Source organism: Calidris pugnax, unplaced genomic scaffold (genome assembly GCF_001431845.1).
Source record: "Calidris pugnax isolate Ruff unplaced genomic scaffold, ASM143184v1 scaffold273, whole genome shotgun sequence".
Taxonomy (NCBI): domain Eukaryota; kingdom Metazoa; phylum Chordata; class Aves; order Charadriiformes; family Scolopacidae; genus Calidris; species Calidris pugnax.
In genome coordinates this window covers 14,276,462-14,300,698 of record NW_015094508.1, presented here as the reverse complement: position 1 = coordinate 14,300,698, position 24,237 = coordinate 14,276,462, and the positions used below count along the sequence as shown (strand labels likewise).

The following is a 24,237-nucleotide window of genomic DNA, read 5'->3' as shown; positions in this document are numbered from 1 at the left end:
TTTGCTAGGTGATGAATTTCACAGAATGGTATACCTTCTCAGGCTATAGCTAAATAACTGTGGAGTTGCATGATTTGGAATATCAGTGGAAAATAGATACTTGGAAGCATAGTTTTGTGTGGGTGTTTCCTCTCCTTTGTATGTGTGCCTCTCCATTCTTAAATTTTGCTGTGGTTTCTGAACTAGCACAGCAGATGTGTGACACACATGTTTAATTAAAGAAGCAATTTATCCTGTTCCTTTCCTGCTTCTAAAGTTTTGTTTACTGCAGTTACAAGTTTCGCCTACTTCCAGATATTGCCAGATATTGCTTTGGGACCACACTCCCAAGGAGACATGCCAGTGAGCATTTAGCCAGTGGCTTTTCCTGGCTATGTATCTACAGAGCCGAATTTTCAGGATGTGTTTCCCTCTTAAAGCTCCTAGTTTAAGATCTCTTGTTCCCCTTTGGTGCTCAGCCAGTAAGTTAATGGCCCCCTTCAGTTCATTACAATTTGTTTTGACTTAGCATTTAGTTAGTTTTGTGTGGCTACTTGGCTTTGTTGTGTTCTTTTCGGTCTTGATGCTGTAGAAGCTTTGCTTCTGTACTACCAGTAAAAGCTTTGTGGTCATGTGGTCATATAGCAGTTCTGTGCTTACAAGTTGAATTGCTCAAGAACTTAAGACAGTTATCTTGCAAAAACAGTGTGTGTGTATATATATGTATGCTTAAAAAATTAAAACTTCTTTTATCAAGTATGCATTGTCTTATATCCCTCCCTTTGAAGAACAAGAGACTGATGCTGGCTGTTTGTGTTTTGTTCTTTGTCTTGGGGAAATGCTGATGCTGTCTTATTGCATGTAAAATGTAACGTGTTAGAAGCTGATGTTTGGCTGTAGTTGTGTTAATCTGGGTCTCTTTTAAGGATTCTGTTTTAAAAAAATTGAGTTGTAAGCAGGCAAAACCAGCAGATGGACTATTGCCAGGAAGGCTTTAATATTTTCAGAATTTTTCTTTGTGGACATCTGCTCCACTTTGTTTTTGGGTTTTGTCTTTAGCTGATCAAAAACCACTTGTCTTTCAGGCTATGAACCGTTCCCTTGCAAACGTGATCCTAGGGGGCTATGGCACCACATCAACAGCTGGGGGGAAGCCCATGGAAATTACTGGAACCCACACAGAAATCAATGTGGACAACGCAGTTGAAATGATAAAGGAAGCCAATAACATTATTATTACTCCAGGTGAGACACTCCTGAGTCATACAGCAAGGTGTTCAGAGGATGTAGTATTAAAAAAAGCCACACCACGAACAAACAAAAACTCTAAACAAAACAAACAACTGTAGCTTGTCTTTAAGTTGCAACACAGCACAGTGTGTCAAATACCAACTGGGTGTGTGGGATCTGAGGAAAGACTGAGGGACTTGGTTCCTTTTAGTCTGGAGAAAAGAAGACAGAGGGGGGATCAATGCCTATAAATACTTACAGGGTGGTTGTCAAGAGGATGGGGCTGGTCTTTTTTCTGTGGTGGCCAGTGACAGAACAAGAGGAAATGGGCACAAGCTTGAACATAAGAAGTTCCATCTAAACATGAGGAGGAACTTTACTTTGAGAGTGACAGAGCACTAGAACAGGCTGCTCAGAGAAGTGGGGGAGTCTCCACCTCTGGAGACATCCAAAACCCGGTTGGACATGTTCCTGTGCAACCTGCTCTAGGTGGACCTGCTTTGGCAGGGGGGTTGGACTAGGTGATCTCCAGAGGTCCCTTCCAACCCCATGTCATTCTGTGATCTGGTTTTGTTCCCAGGTTAGTCATAATTCCTCACTGTAGACTTGTATGCCACTGTATTTTTCCTTGTGTGTGTCTCTTCAAACTCTGGTCTATTTATTTAAATTTTAAATTCTTCAGGACAAAGACTATCTTTTGTAAACTATGTTTACAATTAATTTTGTGTGCAGCTATTGTGGTGTGAGTTTCGAAGTGCTGCCACAGTACCACTGGTACCAATAACAAACTGTCTGTTAAGTTAATGAAATAGAGGAGTTTGTTTACACTTCTCATGTACTTGCTCCATTATGCATTGTTTTATTAAAAAAAGGGCAGAAAACCATCTAAAACTTAGTATACAATAAATACTGGAATTAAAGTAGGAAAAAAACGTGAAAACAAAACCCCTGAGTTGTCTGAAACTTATGTTGGCTGTAGGCTCGTATGGTTCAATAGCACATTCTTTGTTAGGTGAGATCAGGTACAGAGTAGCTCAAGACTTGTTTTCCTTCAACTGAATGGCATAATTATTGTATTAAATTTATCTTAGCATTGAAATCAGAAGAATGCTAAATAACAAAGTTGTCTTTTATTTTATTTCAACTTAAATGAAACATCAGTGAGGTAGGGGTCTAATTTGGGAGTTTCACTGAGTTTCACTGAATTTTTAGAGTTGGAAGAGACCATAGAGATCATCTAGTCCAACTCCCCTGCTGGAGCAGGAAGTTAACCTTGTTTCCAACAAAGCTTGCAAACATCTTCAGGGAGTTTGCCTCTTGCTCCTATGGTCAAACCACGATGATATTAATAATTTACACTTTCCATTTTCTTCCTGGGCATTATTGCTCTGATGAATTAATTCAGACAGAAATACTGAAAAGGTTATGTGCTGCTAAAAGCCATGTTCAGCTACTAGATTTGCATTAGGCAAATCCAAAATTTTGTTGAGGATAATGGTGGTCAGGTAACCTAATAGTAGTCTTTTTATCAATTTTTCAGTGTGCCTGTGTGAAACATCCTTTTCTGATAGAGAAAGGAACACATGTTTTTGTGAAGCTGAAATAAGTTACTTGTTTAGTTTGACTGGTTAAATGACTACATTGTTAGTGGTTAGGACACCAAAAAAAGATATGAATTACAGTAGTCAGGCTGGGAATGTATAAATGTCTGATGTATGCAAATACATACATAGATACATATATGTAACTTTGTTATTTGTTTATTTTTAATTGAGAGCTTCTGTTTGTGTGAAAGGTACACTTACTGTCTGTAATGATTTTGTCCACAGTAAAACAGAAAAATAGCTAAAATACCAAAATTCTTTCAGGTTACGGTTTGTGTGCAGCAAAAGCTCAGTACCCCATAGCTGATCTGGTGAAGATGTTGAGAGAACAAGGGAAGAATGTCAGGTACGTACTTTCCTTGATGAAAAGTATTGCAGGTTGTGGCTTTTTTGTGGTTTGTTGTGTTGGGTTTTTTTCTTCTTTCCCCATCCACTCTAATAAAATTCCTTGCAAGTCTTTGTTTTGATTTAATTTTTCTTTCTGTAGTCATTATGCTGGTCTCTGTCTCAGAAATGCTATCTGGAGGAATGCTCTAGTCTTATTAACCTATTGCTGAATATTGAAAATTTTCATACTTTATTCGCTTACACTCTTCTTAAATTTGGGTTTTGGAGGTTGCCCCAGCCTTTGGAGAATAATTCTTTTGTTGGTTTTGTTTTGTTGTTTTTCCAGCTGAAGTTTAGTGGAAAAAAAAAGGCTTTAAAATTTAATACTTCTTTATTGTAGCAAGAAAATCTTACTTTTTGAAAAGTAAGTTAGCTCCTTTAGATACACAGGATCTACTTTTGGATATCATAGTATTTTTCTACAAAGCAAGCAGTGAAGTTTTTTGTAAAATAAAACTTTAATGCAGCTTTTTGTATTGTGTTCAAGAGAACAGTTAGCAGTCTTTTCTAAAGGTGGAGATTGACGAGCTCTGTGAAAGCACCCACTTTGTGGAGATAGGTTACTGTGAGGAGTAGCCACAACAGCTGACTTCAGTGCAGGGAGAGCAGTTTTTCTGTATGCTTGTAGTCAGTGGAAGAGAGCACAGGCCTAACTGAAGTGCTTTGAATTGCCTTTTAGCAAAACCTCCAATAAGTGGGGTTGTTTACTAGGCTAAAATAGCTTTAATATTTTATTTTATGTTATTTATTAGTTCTAATTTCCTGAGGATATGGACCCCTCTGATTGGGGAATAATTAAAGGGATGCAGTGGGAATAGTTGAGGCTCTTAGGCAGGAAATGACCTGCAGTACAGAGAAATGTTTGTGGGGGTCAGTCTGATACGAAGTGGAAGAATAGATCAGGGAGCAGCCTCTGCACCAAGAACATGGGACTCAGGAGCTCGTGATTTTGGGCTGATGTGCCACGCAGAATGCCTCTACTAAAAGTAGATCTCCTGTCTGTTATGTTCCTTTGCTTCTTCTAAGCTTTAGGGCTATAGTATCTTCTCTCACACCATACTTAAGAGGTTTCTACAGTCGGATTTGTTCAGAAAGTAACCCATGAACTGGCTGAGGCCTGAGGATATACGCTTCTGTCACTACTTTAATGTAACCTGAATCTTTGCAGAATTACAGAGTAGCTGAAGTGAAAGAGAACTTTGGAGATTGTCTAGTTCAGCCAGCCCCTTGCTCAAACCAGAGTCAACTGCAGCAGTTTGCTTGGAATCTTGTCCAGTGGGTTTTGAATATCTAGTCTCCAGGGTTGAAGGCTGTCAGCCTCTCTGGGCAATCTGTTCCAATGTTCAGTAACACTTAAACCGGGTTTTTCCTGTATTTCAATTTGTGACCATTGCCTCTTGTCTCTTCACTGGATACCACTGAGAAGAATCTGTCTCCGTCTTCTTTACTTCTGACTATCAGTATTTTTACATAGTAGTAAGATTCCCTTGAGCCTTCCCTTCTGCAGGCTGAAGAATCCCATCTCTCAGCTTCTCCTCTTGTGACAGGTACTCCAATTCATTAAGCAACTTAGACCTACTCTTACTGGGTTCCCATAAGTTCTTGCTATTATTAGAGTTTTTTGGGTATTGCATGGAAGGATTATTGAAGTGCATGTGGCCAGTCCTATGGATTTTTTCTGCTGGAGTGCTGCTCCAAGGAGCAGACGTAATACTTAGGAGCTAGTATTGGCCTCAAGTCCTTTCCTTCTTCAGTTTTTCAGACCTTATAGATGCTGAAAGTACTGGAAGCCTAACATCATGCCTCCTTTGCTGATTGTTTGGGAAATTATTTTCTGTTTATGGTAACTTAATATTCCAGAATTAGTCAAGGCTCAGTTTTCATTTGAAACAAGATATTTGGGCAGATGCTGGCTAGATCATTCTCTGATTTCCATGTGTTTATTTCAGTTAGGTGATTACTTTCCTTTGGAATCAGTATTCTAGCAGTTAGTGGGTTTTGATTTTGTTTTTTTCCACTATTTTTCCAAGAGTATTCAAAAGTCACATATAAGTTTTTGCAGTGTTTTACAGCATGTATTGTGATGGCTAACAGCAGGGTTTAGTGTAGGGTTTAGCAGTAATTACTTATTAATGTTTACCCAGAATGCTGCAATTTTGCATGTAAAATTACTTTATAAATGTATTTGTTCACGCATATGCGAGAAATGAGGGTGTGTGGTGCTGTATCTGCTTCCTGGAGCAGTTCTCTTCACACCTTATTTCTCCATGTTTAGCAAAAGCTCTGCATGTGTCCAAATTGCATTAAAAATTTTGAAGACTTGTTAGTTGTGCAACAAAAGAACCTTTCTTGGCTAATGTGATGACAGTGTCGCGTGCTTTTGGCTTTCCTTTCAGCGCTTCTGTGGGGACGAGCTTTATTTTTTATCAACCTTGGTGAAATAAAAAATTACTGGTTTTGCCTTTCATGTTGGCTTTGCATGGGAGAAACGTGAATGATTCCTTGAAATAACTGGCTTATACTTGAAATGAGTCAATTTCAGGAAGGGATCACTGCAGTGGTTACCTAGTATTTTAATGAAATAAATCTGTATTTACAGTTTGTGGTAATTCAGGCCTTTCATCACTTTGCGGAGCTCCCATGGTGTTCATTGAGTGCAGCTGCTGTCCCTCTGGTTTCAGTAGGCCCGGAGTGCCTCGGGACCCCACTGCGCTCACCATCCAGATGCAGTGACACTCTCACACATCCGCTGTGGAGGGGTGCCAGCGTGGACATACGATTGTCATAAATTTGTAATGCCCGTACCGTGCCAAGAAAATTTGCGTCTGTCATATGGCCTTTCTTTGCTTCATGCCTCACGATTGATCCAGAGGAGCTGCTGTTTTCATTTACGTTGCCTATAGCCATAACATTCTTAGTGAAGAGCGCAGATTATATAACATGATGCATAACCTTTGACTAGGGTTTAAATTTGGAAGTATGGGAGAGTTTGGAAACTTCAGACTGTTTTAGTTATTAAATTGCATAGCTAACCTCATTGCTTAGTTGAGATGGTCTTGCAGCAGATCACATCTTTAATGCATTAGTAGGATCACATAGAGAGCTGGATGTTGCTGAGCCTTCGTTATAGCTTTCCCTTGTTAGGGAGGACTAAAACAACAAAACCTTCCGTAGGCTAAATACTGTAGTCCCCAGAATCCATTGGCCCTGGAGAGGAATTGCTTGTTCTACAACTGGTGTCGTATTTCTGCAAAGTTACAACTGAGTAAGTTGTTGAAAATTCTCGCCTTACCAAAGTTCTTCAACCACACGCTGTGTTGTTTGGAGGCCCGTAGTTGTGAAATTCTGATTTGTTCTATATGATTAAATACAGTAGTAATAGTAATTATAATAGTAATTATATATATAGATACATAATTATTTTATAGTATTATACCACAGTTTGCATAGGTAATTGATGCTGTCCATGTCCACGTCAAGGTGGGTATTATGAATGACTTGGATTTATGTCTTCTGATGCTGGAGAATCTAATTACTTTTGGGCACATGGAAACACAGGTTTCTTACATTTTTGAAAATATGATAGGATGGATTTAACGTTGTTGCACACTTCTTGGGTATTTATTGCTACCTCTATGTCTGAGCTCTAGTCCAGTGTGTTAGGGTTCTGTTTTTGGTTTTTTCCCCCCATTGTTCTCATTGCTTGTGAGTAATAGAACATTTGGATGCGTACCACCAAGTTATGAAGTTATGCACAACTTCATAAATAAACCAGATTAACTCAGATTTTAATTATATCAATTTAAGGTCATCATTCTTTGTTGCTCTACAAGAAAATCTAGAAGAATATTAAAGGATGAGCTGTTAAGGTGCTGTCCCAATCAATCTTGAAATACTGCATAGCTCAGGTGTGCGTAAGATGGGGATGGAAATTACTGTCACTGCTGAGTGGCAGCATAAGAACAATGTGTGGTCATGCAAGTTTCTGTGAAACTAAAGTATGCTTACTAGGAATGTGTGTCAGTTCTCAGTTTGTTTCTTGTAATGAAATTAAATGGGTGGAATTATTAGCACTGCAGATCTGTTAGCTCAAGTGCCATGCCGTTGTAGCTAGAGAGAGCTAGCAAACCTTGCTGTATGTGATGGGCTTCTGCAAGAATGGGGCTGTGGCTGTATGCTCCTGGCCTGAATTGTAGGGATGTCTTTGGTTCCATATGGGTCACCTCAGCTCCAGGTGACCCGACTAGATCAGTTTGGCGCGTTGTGGAGGCAGGCTCTTCTTTCTTCCCTGCAGTTGGGAAGGTTATTGCATTGAGCTAAGGCCCATGCCCCATATTTGGATCTTGTCCCAGCTGTGATAAACCGTAGTGGCTGGAAATAGTACCAACCCTCATATAAGTATGCTTAATTTAACTAGTTCAATTCAGTTAAATTTAAACTGACCTGACCCCAGCAGAGCCGCTGAGCTTAGTCCATGCTGAAGTACTGTTTCTTGGGGACGTGTTGTTGCCTCGGGCATGGCAGCAGACCTAAGCTAGCTGTGTGCTTTGATGCTAGTCATCTACAACGTCATCTGTAATGTGTGATGAGAGCATTACGCTGTGATACTTACAAAGTTGTGCTATGCTGCAAATGTTGTTAGGTGACAGCGTTCAAGCTGTGGAATATTATCTGAATGGTGCACTTCTCAGTTCATCTAAGGGTGTTTTGGTGTGATTTGTTGGGGTTTTTTTTTGTTTTTCCCCTTGTTGCTTTGAATAACAGATTGACTGTACTGGAAACAGAGGTGGAGAGGTGTCAAAACACATATAAAGTGAGTGGGGTGGAGGGAAGAAGAGGTGAGGCAAAACCCTGGGGCAAATTATTCTCTGTATATACAGCATTTAAAGTGCTGAGTAAGCTAAATTAAGCACCAGCCAGATGTTACTTACTTACATCACTCTGTCCAGCTTTGGCATAATGACAGGAATCCTATCTTTGCATGGATGAAGTGATCTTGAAACACTTCTACATTGGGTTAGGTAGGTGCTAGCTCTTTCAGTATTGATTACAAGAATGTTATCTATCCAGTTGTAATAAAGATAGGTGCTGACTTTATGAACTGTATAAAGAGTAATTCCCATTCTGAGATTTTTCAATAGTTTTTCATGTGTTAGTTGTCTTTTCATACTATTATAATTAACTTTATATTACTTTAAGTAACTTCTCCTTCTTCCCTTCTCCCCCATGAATTTAAGTGCTTTCTGTTCTGAAAATGCTGTCCTAGATATGATGCGTATGTTTGGAATTTTTGATTTTTAGTCTTAAGTTTAAAAGAAAATGTTGCACTCTTTGTATTTTAAGAAAAGGTTCAAAGTGTGAACTCATTTTTGAGTGTGATGTGTTGTCTTTCTAAAGCTAAAAAGTATCCAAAAGAGGCTGGTTAAAAAGGCTGAATGTCCTTGCCTAGTATTCATGCTTTTTAGGTGTGAAGTGTTAGTAGCAAGGAAGTGTCTGCTCACTTCAGTGTACCTGACAGTTGGAGGTAATAAGCCTCATGTACACGATCAGGATCAAGAGAAAAAATTCCTGGTGAGTTCTGTGTTTCAGTGGACTAATAGAATAGTGTTTCAAGTCAGACATCGCATGATTGGGAGTCTTTGTTATGGGTAAAGTATATGTAGACTGAAAACTTAATGTAAACATTAAGTCATGGAAACAGAAACTCAAAAATAGTGTGAGATTTCTGCTTGATTGAAAAACCAACCAGCCAACCTAAGTGAGTTCTTGCATAACTGATGTTAAAAGCATATCAAAGAAACTTAACAATTTTTCACTTTAAAACATTTTTACCATAGACTATGTCTCTTTTAAAATCATTTGTGTATTGAGTTTTTGAGTATGGATGAGGTTCATATTTTGAACATCTGGGATAGCATATATGACAGAATGCTTCTGCCATAATGCACAAAGCTTTGAAGAACAGCTGCTGTTGTGAGTCAGGAGAAGATGCATAGCTTTTATTAGGCATGTTGTGAGCCATGAAGGATTTTGGCTATCTCTTTTCTATGCTTACCTGAATTCAGCTTTCAGTGGGACAGGCTAATTTCACTCCAGATACATGTAGATCTTATCTTGTGGAATAATTAAAACCTTAGAGGAACGTATTTTTAATGATTCTTTTTGACACAATTGTACATCCAGTTTCAAGAGGTACTGGCAGGCTACTGTCATATTTGCTTAACAGGCTCTTAGAAGCAGACTTCTGGGAATCACTTCAATATTCATCCAAAAAGCTATTTTGTTTCTCAAACTTTGTCAATACACAGTATGTGGTTTCAAGCAGTCTGTCAGAAGTCTCTAACTACTGATGGTTGATGCCATAACCCTTCCTGAACAAAGATAATTTGTCCCTTTCTTTTCTTCTTTCTTTGCCTCTTGCCAGGAATAGCGAAGTCAAAGGTGAAATTCATTGTCTTGGCAGCTTAAATTTTGGCTTTCCAGCCCTTGAAATAAGATTGTATGTATATGTAGTATTTAATAGAAACCTCACGAGTATTTTGTTTTGTGTATTGCCAAAACAGCTTCGGTCACAAAGACGCTCAAATAATTTTATTAGAAACAAAAGAGAATTTTGTTGGAAAATCTATTTTCTCTGCCAGAGGAGTGATGGGTTTTCTCAAGTGTATTTCAGAATAAGAGTTCTCCTACTGTACTGTAAGTGATTGAATTTGGTACACTTTAGGACTAGCTGCAGTACTACACATGGCTTATATTAAAATGATGTGAAACGTAAGCTGTTAATATTTTGTCCTGTATATTTGTTCTCCTTTCTCTGATTCTAGGTATTATACTTTGCAATAGGATTCCAAATGTTTACAGGCTGAATAAAATCTATTCTCTTCGTTTCTTTAAACACATTCCTTTTAAAGCTAGCTTTTATCCTACTGTTTGACCTAGAGCTTAAAATTGTGCTGTATCTAGTATTATGTGGATTAATCATATGTCCTTAATTTTGTTGCTGGAGTTCCAATTGTCTCATCTTTGCATTGTCTTAATGTTGTGTTGCTGATGGAGAGCTTATTTGCCCTTTTAAGGATGTATTTGTACAATGTTAAATTCTTAAGTTATCTGTGTTAATTCGACTGTTACTTGTAGACCATCACTGATGTGTTATCCTCTTCCATTGCAGTGGATTTGAAAATATGACGGTCTCTCTGTCATGTCGAGGTGATTCATCAGTCTTTCTGTCCTTACTGAAGAAGTCTGAAGTCCTTTTATTGCATTCCGGACTCACTTGGATTTCTGCTAAGAAATTTATGTTAAGAAATCCAAGAATTTAGTTTTCTCTTGGGTGTTTTCTGTCTCTTACAAAATACATATAGGTTTCCTTATTAAACACTTAATTTCAGCTATATACTCATTCATCTGATGCATTTCTGTTATGCTTGGGTCAGCATAGCATTTGAGGATAGCTCCAGAGCTGGAAAGACAAAATGCACGAGACAGTAGACAGTGATTTGCATAGTTTTTTCAGGGCCAGTAGATGAGCAGAAGAGTACAATCTGCTTCTAACCAAAATATGTCTTTTGGAGCTGCAGCTAAACCAGTGTAACATCTCTATTCTGAATTTTGTCAGGTTTCTACTCTTAAAGAACTGTATGCGTGCCTTAACACCCCCTGTTGCCACCTTGTGTGACTGATTTTTTTTTTTTTAGTAACTCATAAGCAGTGTGTTTTCTCCAAGTTGCTTTTGAACTGTTCTGAAAACATTTCTCATATTGTTTTGCTTGAACTTGTGTAGTTTCTTAGCTCTCCCTCACTCCCCATTTTTTTTTTTTTCCTCTGAAAATTGGTCAAGAGGAGAAAGTGGCATGTTAACATAATTCAGCAAAGCAGCGTCTTCACTTGAAGTAGAGTCCCTGCTAATTTTTCTATTGGAGTGTTAGACTATGATCACCCTGCATACTCTACCTGAGTCAATAAGGTCATTTGCCAGGGGCATTTGTAGCTCTTGGAGAGGTTTTGCTTCCAAAAGGCTTCACAGTCTTTTGCCTTTTTGTGAAGAGTGTTATGCTGTGGCCAGTTCATTTACTCTGTGGTGCTTTCACTTTTCAATGATGTAAGGGACTTGCAAAGCATGTTAATGTGGGTGGTAGTTTTGCAGCAAAAAGGCTTATTCATAAAAAAAACCAAAGGTATCTGTCACAAGGTTTTAAATACGGTACTGATGGAAGGTGGATGTGAAATGTTTGCTGTGTGTAATGTGGCTCAGGCTGATGATTATAGCCAGACAAAATGGTAAAATAGTCCCATTACTTTAAAAAGTAGTTGAAGAAAAGCTGGTTGGTATAACTGGGTGGAAAATTGGTCCATCTTGCAGTGATGTGTTCCCAGGCGTTTCTGGCCACAAGTTCCTTCTGTGTTGTCAATAGAAGTGTCCAGCAGGCTCTCCAAAGCCACTGTGCAGACGCAAGAACTTCTGAATGAGTCTTCTTAAAAGTGTACTCCTACTCTGAGCTATTTTAGTTTTACTGGGAAATGAGCATATTCTTTTGCATACCTGTTGTGTCAGTCATACTTTTAACTTTGCAGAAAAGGAATAGCTGCTTTCCAGGTGAAGAGTCAAATCTATATGTCTTATTGCCTTTCCCACCCACTCAATTCCCTGCAACACTGGAAGAGTAATTACGATATCGTTAAGGTTTAACCATTTCTTTTTATCAGTTCACATGTGTGCTTATACTTAACTTCTCAGTCTTGCAGGTCACAGGTGACAATTTTAGTGTATAAAACAGAGTGGTCAGTACTTATTAATGGAGTTGGGCTTTCTTTCCTGTTAGGTTTGGTATTCACCCTGTGGCTGGCCGTATGCCTGGTCAGCTGAATGTACTCCTAGCAGAAGCTGGTGTTCCCTATGATATTGTACTGGAAATGGATGAGATCAATGAAGACTTCCCAGGTTAGCATGTGAGCTATAAGTTTCCAGTAGATTGGATTTGATCTTGTCATTTTTTATTTGATGTTGTTTTTTACATTGCACAAGGATTTTAAAAATAGAGAATCTCATTCAGGCCATTCAGTTTCTCTTTGTGCCTTCTTGTGGTGCCACTGTAGAGGAGCAGAGGTCTTTCTCTTGCAATCTGAGTGCTGTCCCAGCTCATGGCAAGTGAGGACAGACAAATACAAGAAATAACCTTACTCCGAAGCAGAAAACTGAGAAGCAGAGAGTACAGACAGGTAAAGCAAAGGGAAATGTTGAATGCAGGAATACAGAAAAAAAAAGTAGATATTGAAGAAAGGTTAAATAGGCCTGTTGAGACTTGTTTCCTCCAGAACCAAGACAACAGTTTGCATTTTTTTAATTGCTCGTAGCTATGAAATAAGTGAGAAAAGCTTTGTCTTTTTTATCACTGTTACTGCTCCATACAAGAAAACTACTATTACTTCTTTAGGTCAAGTGTTGTGGATGTCTTGACTCTGTCATGTCTTGCAAACCAGCATAACATTGTACAGACAACTTCTTGCTTTTTATCTTCATTTGAAAATCTGAAAGTTGCTGGTGAAAGTTACTTTGAAAGAATATTAGAAGGAAAAGCCAGACACAAATATTTTGAAGGTGGTGATACTATGTGTGTATGAAACCACATTTAAAAATCAAAAGATTTAACTTTGGAGCAGTGGAGTGGTCTGATGAGTCCCTTGGAACGGGATTGTGGATGCTTGCAGTTTGCTTTAGTTAGTTGTTAGCACTTGTCTGATAAGTTTGTAAAATATTTGAGAATGAAGTCCCCATAGATGTTTCTAGAGTGCTTACCATAAGGGGTGGTTCTGCCTCTAAAGACCAGATTTAACACAAAAGTGTACATCACCTTCAGCGTTCAGGTTTCAGATATTTTTCATTGGTGTTACTTTCTTTTGTCTTGCTACAGATACTGACTTGGTCCTTGTAATTGGTGCAAATGATACCGTGAATTCAGCAGCTCAGGAAGATCCGAACTCTATCATAGCTGGAATGCCAGTTCTTGAGGTCTGGAAGTCCAAACAGGTGAGATTAACAGAGTTGCTTTAGCACCTACCTTAGGTACTATGCTTCTAGAAGCATTGGTTAGAGGATAAGCTAACAAGGTGCTCCAACTCTTCCAGTTTCCATGACAAGCTTTTCTGCAAGGTGTCCAACAAGTGTGTTGTACTTCTGATTCTCTCCCCTGTCCCACTCAGGGAGAATGATCAAGTGGCTGCGTGGTCCTAGTTGCCAGCTGGGGTTAAACCATGGCAGTCCTTCTTGGTGCCCAACTTACGGAACCAAAAAGAACTGTCATGGTTTAACCCCACCCAGGAACTAGGACCACGCAGTCACTTGCTCACTTCTCTTTTCCCTCAGGAAGGATAGGGAGAAAAGGGAGAAAAGGAGGGAAAAAAAAAGCCCTCATGGGTCGAGATGAAGACAGTTTAATAGAACAATAACGGCAAAAGAAAGTAACTACAATAATAATAATGGCAAAAGAATATATAAGACAAAAGTCACTCCCACTGCCCCGTGAATTGGTTCCCTAGCCTGACCTGAGCAGTCATCACAGGTTCCCACCACCCCTCCAACCCCTGTTTATATGCTTAGCATGATGTCTATGGTACAGAATATTGCTATTGGCCATTCTGTCTGTGTTCCTTCTCAGCTTCTGTGGGAAGCTGAAAAAAGTCCTTCAATACTATAAACATCACTAGGCAACAGCTAAAACAATGTGCATTATTGACATTCCTTTCATACCAAACCTGAAATATAGCAGCCACTGAAAAGAAAACTAACTCTATTCCAGCTGAAACCAAGACGACCTTCCATGTTGTAATTATCAGTGTCCATCTTGCTTTGACATAATTACATGGAATAAAGTAAAAGCTTATGCATGTGTAGTGTCCACAGTCTCTTCATCTGACATGTAATATTGTGTTTAACAATAAAATGTTTCTGAAACTGGTCCTGCTATCAATTTGTCTGCTGTATTAATATTTGAAGTACAGTTTTGAAGCAATAAGCACCATATTTTGGTCAGGGATCCCTCTTTGTCTCCCTTAGTTTGTGGAGGTTGGTTTTGTAGTGTTTTTTGTTTGGGGGGGAGAGGTGCTTGGTTTTTGCTGTTTCAAACATGAACTCTTTATCTGCAGGTCATTGTAATGAAGAGGTCTTTGGGAGTCGGTTATGCAGCGGTGGACAATCCAATCTTCTACAAACCCAATACTGCCATGTTGTTGGGAGATGCTAAGAAGACTTGTGACGCCCTGCAGGCCAAAGTCAGGGAGTCGTATCAAAGCTAAATGGTGATTTATATTCCACCTATGATTGTGACTACAGTCATGGAAAACAAGAGTTAGAAGAATCTCTTACTTTCATAAAACAGCTGGCATTTGAGGAAGACTGCATTGACTCCTAGGAGATGTAGTTCAGTCAGGGAGTGTAGACCTTTATGAAAAGATGCATGCGTTAGCCCTTCAAACTAAATCTCCCATGAGGCAATGCATTAAAGAACAAAAATGTGCTTTTCAAGATTAACATTGAGCTGTTAGAAGCAGGAACTAATACGTCGTGGTCGCCTTTAAGTAGTTATTGGCTTCTTCTTCCTGTCTATACCTCTGTCATGGAAATTCAGTAAAAAGTACTGTGCCAAAATTGCATTCTGTCTTATCATCAAAGCTGTTCTTTGGCCAGTACGGACAAAACAGCTGTTTCATCAAAACTTAAATCAAAATTGCAAACAGATGCAAGCAGATGCAAATAGATGCTTACGTGATTTGAGATTCTAAACATAATATTCTGTTAAATCTCTATAGAAAAATTGAACCGTTTCTTTTGTGGATTGTATGGATGCTGTGAATCAGAAACATCTTAGGAAAGTTCTTAAAAATACAGTTCCACTTTTTTGTAGTGCCCGCTTACACGATGTAAAATGAAACACAGGATTTCAGGGACCTACCAAGTGATCTTCAAGCCTGACAAGGAAATGTACACTTGCACTGCTTACTTGTTTTAAGCAGCTGCTAAATTCTCCATCTTTTCCAGTCGTTGCCTTTTTAAGTGTCTGAGAGAAAATACGGTCCGGTTCTGCACAAGCAAAATATCTTGCATACCTGATCTTCTAGCAGAATTTGGAGCCACAGTGTTTCAGTTTGTTCACTTAAATTTTTAACTATACTTGCTACTTTAAAATTTAGCAATGCTTTCCTAATTAACTTTGTGATGCTGGAAAAGGCACTTTTGAACATACTTAAGATGCTGGAGCTTATTAGAATTTTTCTAAATAAATAAGCTATTGTTTGGAAAGCACAGAAACACACCAAACCTAAAATCCAGTGTTTTGATTATTTGATTTCTCCCTAATCTAATTAAAAGCACTGTTAAATTCCCATAATAAGTTCAGCAAAGAATTAAATTAAATTACGACATAGATTGCTGTTTTGTTTTTATTATGTTAAATGTGCTTGAGTGGAACTCAAATATTTGCTTAATAAAATGAGATTTACCATGTTTCTGTAGTGATGTAGCTACTGTCCATGGTGACAAAGGCTAAATAGAAATAGTTGTACTTGTGTTAAAGCATTCATTTCTGGGGATAAAAAACTGTTATGAAGTCTTGAAATTAATCCATCTTTTTATTACACCATGTATAGAGACCTCATAAAACATAGTATTTCTACTTAGCTACCTCTGTTTTTATGTAAAGATCACTTAAAACACAGACTTTGAACAGGTAATGCATTAAGAAATGTAACAATGTATGAAAGAAGCTACCCTTTTTACAAATCTTTTATATAATCAAAATAAAAATTATCATGTAAGCATTAATATGTTGTACACTGCAGGAAAATACTTGTAATTAAATTTTAATTTAAAAAATTGTGGTAGCTATAGTTGAATGTAGCATGTATGGCCTCTTGATTTCATTGTATTCAACTTTTCTTTTAGGCCTGCATAAAACAGGAGGGAAATGGGAGAAGGGGAAAGACAAGGAAATAGTCCTCTCTCTCTCTCTCTCTCCCTCTCAACTAAGCAAAAAAGGGATTTGAAGGGATTTAACATCCTAAAGTATTAATTTTTGTCTTGTAAAACTTGAAGTATTTAACTGCGGTATGCAACATGTCTCTGCTTATAAGTGGCTAATGTAAGACTGAGCTTTTCTTAAAAAAAAACCAAACAAAAACAACAAACCCAAAAACAAGGGGGGAACGCGTTTGTTTCCCCTTTGTATTTGGAAAAAAACCCATATTATTATGTTGGATCAGAGGTACCAGTGTTATCTTTAAAACTGTGCTTTACCATGGAACACCAGGTAATTGTTGAAGTGCTAATAAAAAGTCAATTATTTTTCTTTACTCATCACTGTCTCTTTTTTCTTCTGTTGAGTTTCCTGAGTAGTTGAGTAGTCTGAGATTCTTTCTGGGATTTAGAAGATCAAAATGGCACCAGGGATGTTGAGATTGAAGAATGTAGTGAAGAGGAATTGTAGTGAAAGATGCCTAGTTATTTTCTTTTTTAATTTGAATGGGTCTTTAAAATATTCTGATGTCACCTGACTGTAGCAACTTAACTATGAGCTTTTCTGGTAGAGTAAGAGGGTTAGATGGCTTCTGAGAGCAGTTGATCCCAATATGTGTTGGCTTTTTGACTGAAAAAAAAAGCAAGCTGTAAGAACTTACTTGGCTGAATACTTCATTTTCCATTGGCTGCGGTGTGAGATGAATCCTATCCCTTTGAGCCTGACACCATGTAAGTTTGCTTCAGTTCTTAGTTATTTAGTTCTACAAGATGGTCAAGCTGATTGTTGTGATGATTTCAGTTTCTGCCTTGAAAGTGAATGGAAATGAATGCTGTTCGCTGTCTGATGGTCTGTTCAACTGTATCATTGCACAAGTCTGACATGCAACTTCTATGTTTTCTTCAAGCTTTGGTCACGCTGACGTTTGGTTTCTCTTTCAGAGGCTGCAGCCCGCCTTTGGTTTGTGGGGTAACCTCTCTTCCCTCTTGACTGAGCAGCCCACCAGTGAAGGATATACCTACAGTATATAGGTTTATAGTTTGACAAATGGTAGAGCGATGGCCTTTGTCCGTCTGTGGATCTGACTGCTAGTTTGAAGGTTTTACTCTCTCTACCCATCTCCAGCTACCTGTTATCACCCAAGAGGTATTTACTGTAGCCTCCCTCAAGCCAGCTATGAAAATCTGTTAAGATCATGGCACAGCAGTGCAGCAAGAAGAACAAGAGAGGATGGAGGAACCAATCTCTGTTCAGCTGGTGGAACTTTCACTTTGCAGTGTGTGTCCACGGCCATGAGACACCTTGGATCTTTTTTTTTTTTTTTAATACAAGTTGTTGCCCAACGAAGGTTACAGAGGAATTTAGTTTGGAAGGATCCTGTAGAGAGAATTTGGTCCAGTCCCTTGCTGAAAAGAGATGTAGTTTGATCAGATAGCTCCAGGCTTTGATTTGAACATCTCGTGGCTACAGATTGCACAGCTTCTCTGTTCCCCTATTCCAGTGTTTGATTCTTCCCAATGTGAACAATTTTCTTTTAATATCTAGTTGGAATTTCCTTTGCTGCAACTTGTGGGCATCACCTAGCCTAATCTAGTTGCTGTACACACAGACAGGTCTGTTTTCACCACTCTCTGGTGGAAAACAGCAGGAAGATTCTGCCCTTGTGCTTCTAAGGCTGAGAAGCCCAGTTCTTTCTGTTTCTCCATGCGTGGCATGTGTGAATGACGGCTCCCAGTTTGGCTGACTCCAGTATGTCAATGGGTTCTTGTACTGGACACAGTCTCTCAAGAACAAAGTGCTGCAGGGGAATCACCATTTCTCGTACCTGCTGGCTCTGTGCTTACTGATGCAGCCCCATGAGCAGTTGGCCTTTGCTGCAAGGTTGTGCTGTTGGTCTGTTTCGTGCTGCTCTAGTGGCACCATCTTCTTGTTTTCCAGAGAGCTGTTTTCTGGCAGTTTTCTGTTTTCAGCCCCCATTCTGTACTGTTTTATCAGGTTTTTCCATCCTGAGTGATGGATTTTGCACTTGCCTTGGAACTTGATGAGATTCCTGTCAACCAGTTTCTTAGCCTGCTGAGCTCCCTCTGGCAGTCATGCTCTCCAGAACCTAATTTATTCCTGCAATTTGCTAAAATCTATCAGCTTTTTCCAAGTGCTTTCCTTCCCATTGTCCAGGTCAGTAATAAAGACACTGACCCCCCTCATGAATGCTACTGGTACTTTACCATGAGCTGGACTTCATGCTGTGATCACAACCACTTGGGTCTGGTGGACCAGTCTGTTTTCCACAGAGTAGTGCAAACTGCCTGACACCCACGTGCCTGGATGCTGTGGGAGACCGCGTCGAAGGCCTTGTTAAAAATCAAGGTACACAACATCCATGGGTCAGCCATCTCGCTGTCGGAGGCAGGTGGGTTGGTCAGGCAGGATTTGCCCGTGGTAAAATCATTCCTAATCACCTCTTCTGCCATGGAGTCCCAGAGGAGTTGGCTTACCAGGGTCAAGGTTAGGCTGCCTGGCCTGTTGTTTCCCTGTCCTCCCCTTCGCCACCCTTCTTGAGCCAGTCATTTATTATTCAGGTCAGAAATTAAATTCTAACTCTGTAAAAGCTGCTGTTTTTAGGAAGTGCACTGTTTACTTTCAGTCCTGAGACGTACCAAGTTTTGCTTTGTGCTGGTAAATTGACTTTGTAACTTCTTGTAAGTAGGGGAATTTCACTGATTACAAAACGATGAATTTGCAGTTAATGTGATCTGTTAATCCATCAGTCTGTTTCTCAAGCTCTTGCTTTAGTCTGGAATTTTATAAACAGTATCATAATCTAATGAGTCACACATACCTTGCTGTGTGGATTCCTTGTAGCAAGCATGTGATCCCGATCCACTCAAATAGGGAAACTGGGGCCTGAACCTACTTTTGTATTTCAGTTTGAATAAAAAGCTGGCTTTTGGAGCAAATAACTGTTTTATTTCCCCTTGCGAAGTTTTGAGTTCTGTTGCAGAACAGGCTTGGAGCACGTGAACTTGGATTCTTTTAAAACTAAGCTCAAAGGTGCATAAGAGCCACAAACAAACATTAAATCTGTAGAACCAGCACGGTAAATGCCGTCAAACATGTAGGATTAGATTTCGTATCCTCAGCACTGAGTGCCTTGTTTGCTGGGTTTGATTCTGTTGTGCCAAAATAATTGCGAAGGTAGGCTTCTTCTTCTGGTACACTCCAGAGTGTAAGAGGGAATGAGAGGGTGTAATTCATTTTCTTCTATTCTGAGCTTTAATTATTTGCAATAAGTTAACTTAAAAAAAAAAAAAACAAACCCCAAAACAAAAAGAAAAAAAGCTTTTTGCTCCACTAGCAAACATGTGCTTTTGTGTAAGCTTCTGAATTCTGCAGAAGAACTTTACAGGAAGGAATTTGAGTACTAGGAGATCTGGTTCTGTGCCGAAACAGTGCAGTTCAAATACTCATTTTATCTGACTTGCAATGAGTATTGTTCCAACGATATCACTAGTGCACGGGGGCTGTTTAAAAAAATAAATAAAATTAAAATTACAAATGGTAATGACGTTGATAGTCCAAGTGCTCTGTAGCTGCCCAGAGGATACATTACATTAACTGTGTTAGACTGAAGTGACACATGGTTCTTCCTGAGAGGAAGATACATACTTACATTTTCATAAATGGGTTTAGTAATAGTTGAAACTCTTAAGTTCCCAAAAAGTGATGTTTTGAAGTAGCAAAAAACAGGCCTAAACGGTTTATTTAAGTTATTACTTGAGAAATTAAGGGACTAATTTATAGCCCTTATTCCATCATTATTATTATAAACACTTCTAAGGAAAATTTTTTCTCCAGTTACAAAGATAATGAGAAATGCTAGCTAATGAGAAGAGAACGAACTCTTCATTAGGAAACAAACTTATTAGGAAAAAAGTGTTACAGGAAATGTAACTACTGTTTTCTGTATTTCACTTTTGCTGGGAGACAGATTTTCCCTGAGAGTGAGGGGGATCATACTCTTCTGTTGAATGGACACATAGATAGTTTGTGTTACTCCTTTAATGACAGTTACCAGTTTTATTTTTCCCCGTAGGCTCCAAGACGGCGTGTAGCCCAGTACATCACTCTGAAACCTGGCACTCCACCGTCCAGTTTTCTGCACAGCATAGATAAATTATGAATTAATACCCAGTTTTACCTACCTGTTAGACAAATGGCTCTCTGAATTCTACATTCCTAATTTTTTAATTCATACCTCTTGACACTTTTTTGAACTCTGCAGGTTGTACTTCTGCAAAGTAGCTTCAGTTAGACAAGGGTATGGAAAAGAACTGTCAAATCTTATTTACCAACTTCAATTGTCTTTGGAATGTTATGTGAACAAGAGGTACAAAATATGTCTGTTACATGTTTTGAAAATAGGGTCAAAGCGAGTCAGAAAAGATGGGGAAGAAATTGTATGTCGGAGAAGTAAAGTACTCCTGCTATAAAGATCAGACCTTTACCTCACATGTAAGTATACCTTTGAAAATAAAGTTATACATGATGCAGTTCTGTGAGATGTGCTGAATATGACATTTGCTGACAGTGTGATGCTTTGCAATTAGGTGTGAGACCAGGAAAAGGCCCTGTGTGTCTCATCGACCTTCTTTTCCTGTCCCTTCTTGACAAAATCCATAAAACTGGTTATTATCCAAACCTTCCCCTGTTAAAGGAAGGAAGCAACAAAGGAACTGGAGGATAAAAGGGCTGAAGGGGCTTCACACTCAGTAAGAAGTGTCTTCTGAAAGAAGATTGCGGTTGAACTCTAGCACAGCATGAAATTAACTTATTCTATTACATGGTCAGTCTAACCCACAATTTAAGAAATCCCGGGCAGAATGGAAACTAACAGCTAGTGAACATAAAAAGCTCAAGCAGATGTTAAAGCTGTCTCAAGCAGTAATAACTAGCAGTTGCCCATTCTCCCTATTAAAATATTACAGATGTGGATAGGAAAAGCCATTTGGTTTTCTGATTTTACATTCTCGGAAGCTCATTGTTGTCATAGGCCATGGTACAATGAACGTAAGTTTTCAAGTGTTTTATGGTGCATTTGTTAATGTGCAGACACAACAGAGGAAGTTGGCTCTTCTCTAATTTATAGGCACATCAACAATCCTTATTTTTCATCGGCATTCTGTCCCAAAAAGTATCCATTGAATGTTAGTGTAGTGAACCGTATAATATGAGGTGGTCTAATTATATTTGAATTTTAAGGCCAGAGAAGTGTAATCAACATAGTGCAACGTGCTAGGTATTGCTATGATTTTCATGTTACGTTCGTGATATGACACTGACTTCTTTTTTTAAACTTCTAGGGATATCATAACCCACACTTTCTACCTGGTAAAACTGATCTGTGAACAGTGTTAAAGTTACTCATGGAGCTGCTGAATTTTGTTTTGTCTGCAGATCTCAGAACCACTGAGCAATAGAGCACTGAGATGATAGAGCAAGTTGTGCTTTTACCTATTCATTCCTTTTTTTTTGTTTGTGTAAAATCGTTATGGCTTTTGATATTTAAATGTGAACTCTTGCTGAGTGACCTAATTTCTCTTGTCCTTCGAAGGAAGTAGTAATCACCTTTGCATTTTTTGTGGAGTTGATTTTGCAGGAAACCATACAGTAGCCTGACATTATTCTCCTATATCTATAACTGTAGCAAAGCTAGGAAAGAGAGGCATCTTCCCATCTCTGCTGTAGACTGACCATTGCAGTTGGTTCTAAAATATTACTTAGCTGGCCTAACATTTGTTTTCAAATATAAACCTGCTCTTTTTTTCTTTACTGTGAGGGTGGTGAGACACTGGAAGGGGTTCCCTAGAGAAGCTGTGGGTGCCCCATCCCTGGAAGTGTTCAAGGCCAGGCTGGATGGGGCTTGAGGAACCTGCTGTAGTGGGAGGTGTCTGGCAGGGGAGTTGGAACTAGATGATCTTTAAAGTCCCTTCCAAGCTAAACCATTCTATGATTCTATGATTCATTTGGTCTTTGAGGTAGCTGTAAATCCCTTATGTTCATTGAAGAGCTGAATAGGGTGACTATGATCTGAATGAGTGATTATATGAATAAGAAACTCTAGTTTTAATTTGGAAACATACCCTAGTGTATTACCTTGAGGTTAGCATTGTCATCATGTTAGCCACATGTTGCAATTCCTCAGATTTATTAAAATGTTTTTTAATAAAAGGTTGAGCAAACCAATGTTGGGATGAAGCTGAGGTGACAGTAAAGACCAAAATGGAGTCTGAAGAGCTCAGTGTAACAAATGGTGTAACATAGGAGGTAAAAAGACTCACATTGTTTGTCCTGCAGATGTGCTGGGTTGGTCTCCCTGATGAATTGCAGTGTACCCCTCTGGATAAGAAGACGTCTGAAGTTTTATATCCTTTGTTGATGACATGAGAAATGAGAAAATTTTCAAGAGGGAGTGAGTTTCACTTTTGTTAACAATCAATTCTCTTTCATTCTATTCAGGGATGGGCTCTGTGGCTTTAGGCTGAATAGTTAAATCTCAGTGTTTGAATGGGTGTTATATTCTTACATTTCAGAAAATGTACAATGACTTACAAACAGCAACCATTCTTTAAATAAAATAAGTAGTAGCCTTAGCAACACATTGTTTCTGTGCGTGCATTCTCAAAATAATTGTCTTTAAAATTGTTAGCTCTTAAAAAGAAGAAAGCTGGGTCTTTTACCAGCAGAACCTGGAACACATAGTCTCCAGACTTCTCCCATGTTGGTTTATTGTTTGTTAGGTGGTATTCTACCATTATTTATCAATAAGCCTCTAGAAAAGCCTTCCATGAGTAAGATAACTTCTCACTGCAAATAGCTCTAAAAGCATTTTAGCCTACTTGTCTCTTTAATTCAGAAATAAGTTCTAGTCTTTGGAAGATGAGTCAGTGAGAAGGTGTTTTGTTAGAATTGTTCCCACAAGCAATGCTTTTTGTTCTCCAAAAAGCATATTGGTGAGGTGCAAAAGTCAGTATTTGAGCCTTAATTTTCAACTAGTCTCTTTTTTATTTTATCTTCAAAACATACTGATTTGACTCTCAGCCAGACTTACCTAATGATATATTAGATTAGGACAGGGAAGTAGCTCAGGTTTTGATCAGTTTGACATGAAGTTTACCATACCTGAAGACTTATGTTCTTTGCAGGAAATACCGAAGCATTCTGCCAGAGTTTAAATTCATTAATATTTTTACATTTCCAAACAGAGGTAGTATCAACTCTGTTTTGTATATTTTGCTCCAGAAATTGGCTTCCTCATGGCTTTTACTTTTAAGAATAGATATAATTGGTTTGGAATTACTCTAATGAACTTGAAGTATAACTTTCATTGGTTTCATTTTGTGGGTGAAAATTGGTTTCGGTTACTTTATTGTCTGCGTTTTGTGTTGGAGGAGATGGTCGTGGTTAATAGGAATGGAAACGTGGAAAAGAATTACCATGGTTTGCAAGCATGAAATTGTGTTGAATACAAAGAGAATAGGAAGGGAACAGAGACAAATAGGAGTTGAGCATCTAGAGCAGATTTTTTTTGGTGAAAATTTTATGTTTTGTATATTAAAGTTTCATCAAAATAAAGATACAAGAAGATACTTTATCCACCCTGCATCTGATACTGTATCCATAAAGTTCAGTGCTCCTCATAGGCATTATTTGTGATTTATGTCACTATTCACAAGCTGTCAAAACAGAGGCACGTAAGAAATACAAATGTTGAGATTTTTATCTTTGAAATATGAAATTCATTTTTTCTGATTAAAGTATAGGTAAATCAAACCCTTATCCCCTTTATGGATTGTATTTCTTGTGTAGAAAATATTTCTGGGGGGCCAAAATAAGGGATGGTTGAAAAGAAAGCCCCTTAAAGAAGAGCATGATTCAGACCTTTGTGCCCCAGAGAAGGTTTGATACTCTGAGGAGGAGAGTCCTGGTTGGTCTCATGAGTGCTCTGTGGCAGTAATACTTCTACTTTACAA

The 24,237-nt window shown here is 38.6% G+C and overlaps 1 protein-coding gene across 1 annotated transcript in view; it reads left to right on the top strand.

Moving 5' to 3' along the window:
• Positions 1-16,546, top strand: part of NNT (nicotinamide nucleotide transhydrogenase) — a 44,704-nt gene extending 28,158 nt beyond the window's left edge. The window contains exons 17-21 of the mRNA XM_014964901.1: positions 1,065-1,224; positions 3,078-3,159; positions 12,023-12,141; positions 13,112-13,227; positions 14,343-16,546. Coding sequence (XP_014820387.1) covers positions 1,065-1,224; positions 3,078-3,159; positions 12,023-12,141; positions 13,112-13,227; positions 14,343-14,492 — 627 coding nt within the window. The 3' untranslated portion in view covers positions 14,493-16,546. The remainder of the gene's footprint in view (positions 1-1,064; positions 1,225-3,077; positions 3,160-12,022; positions 12,142-13,111; positions 13,228-14,342) is intronic.
• The last annotated feature ends 7,691 nt before the right edge of the window (positions 16,547-24,237 follow it).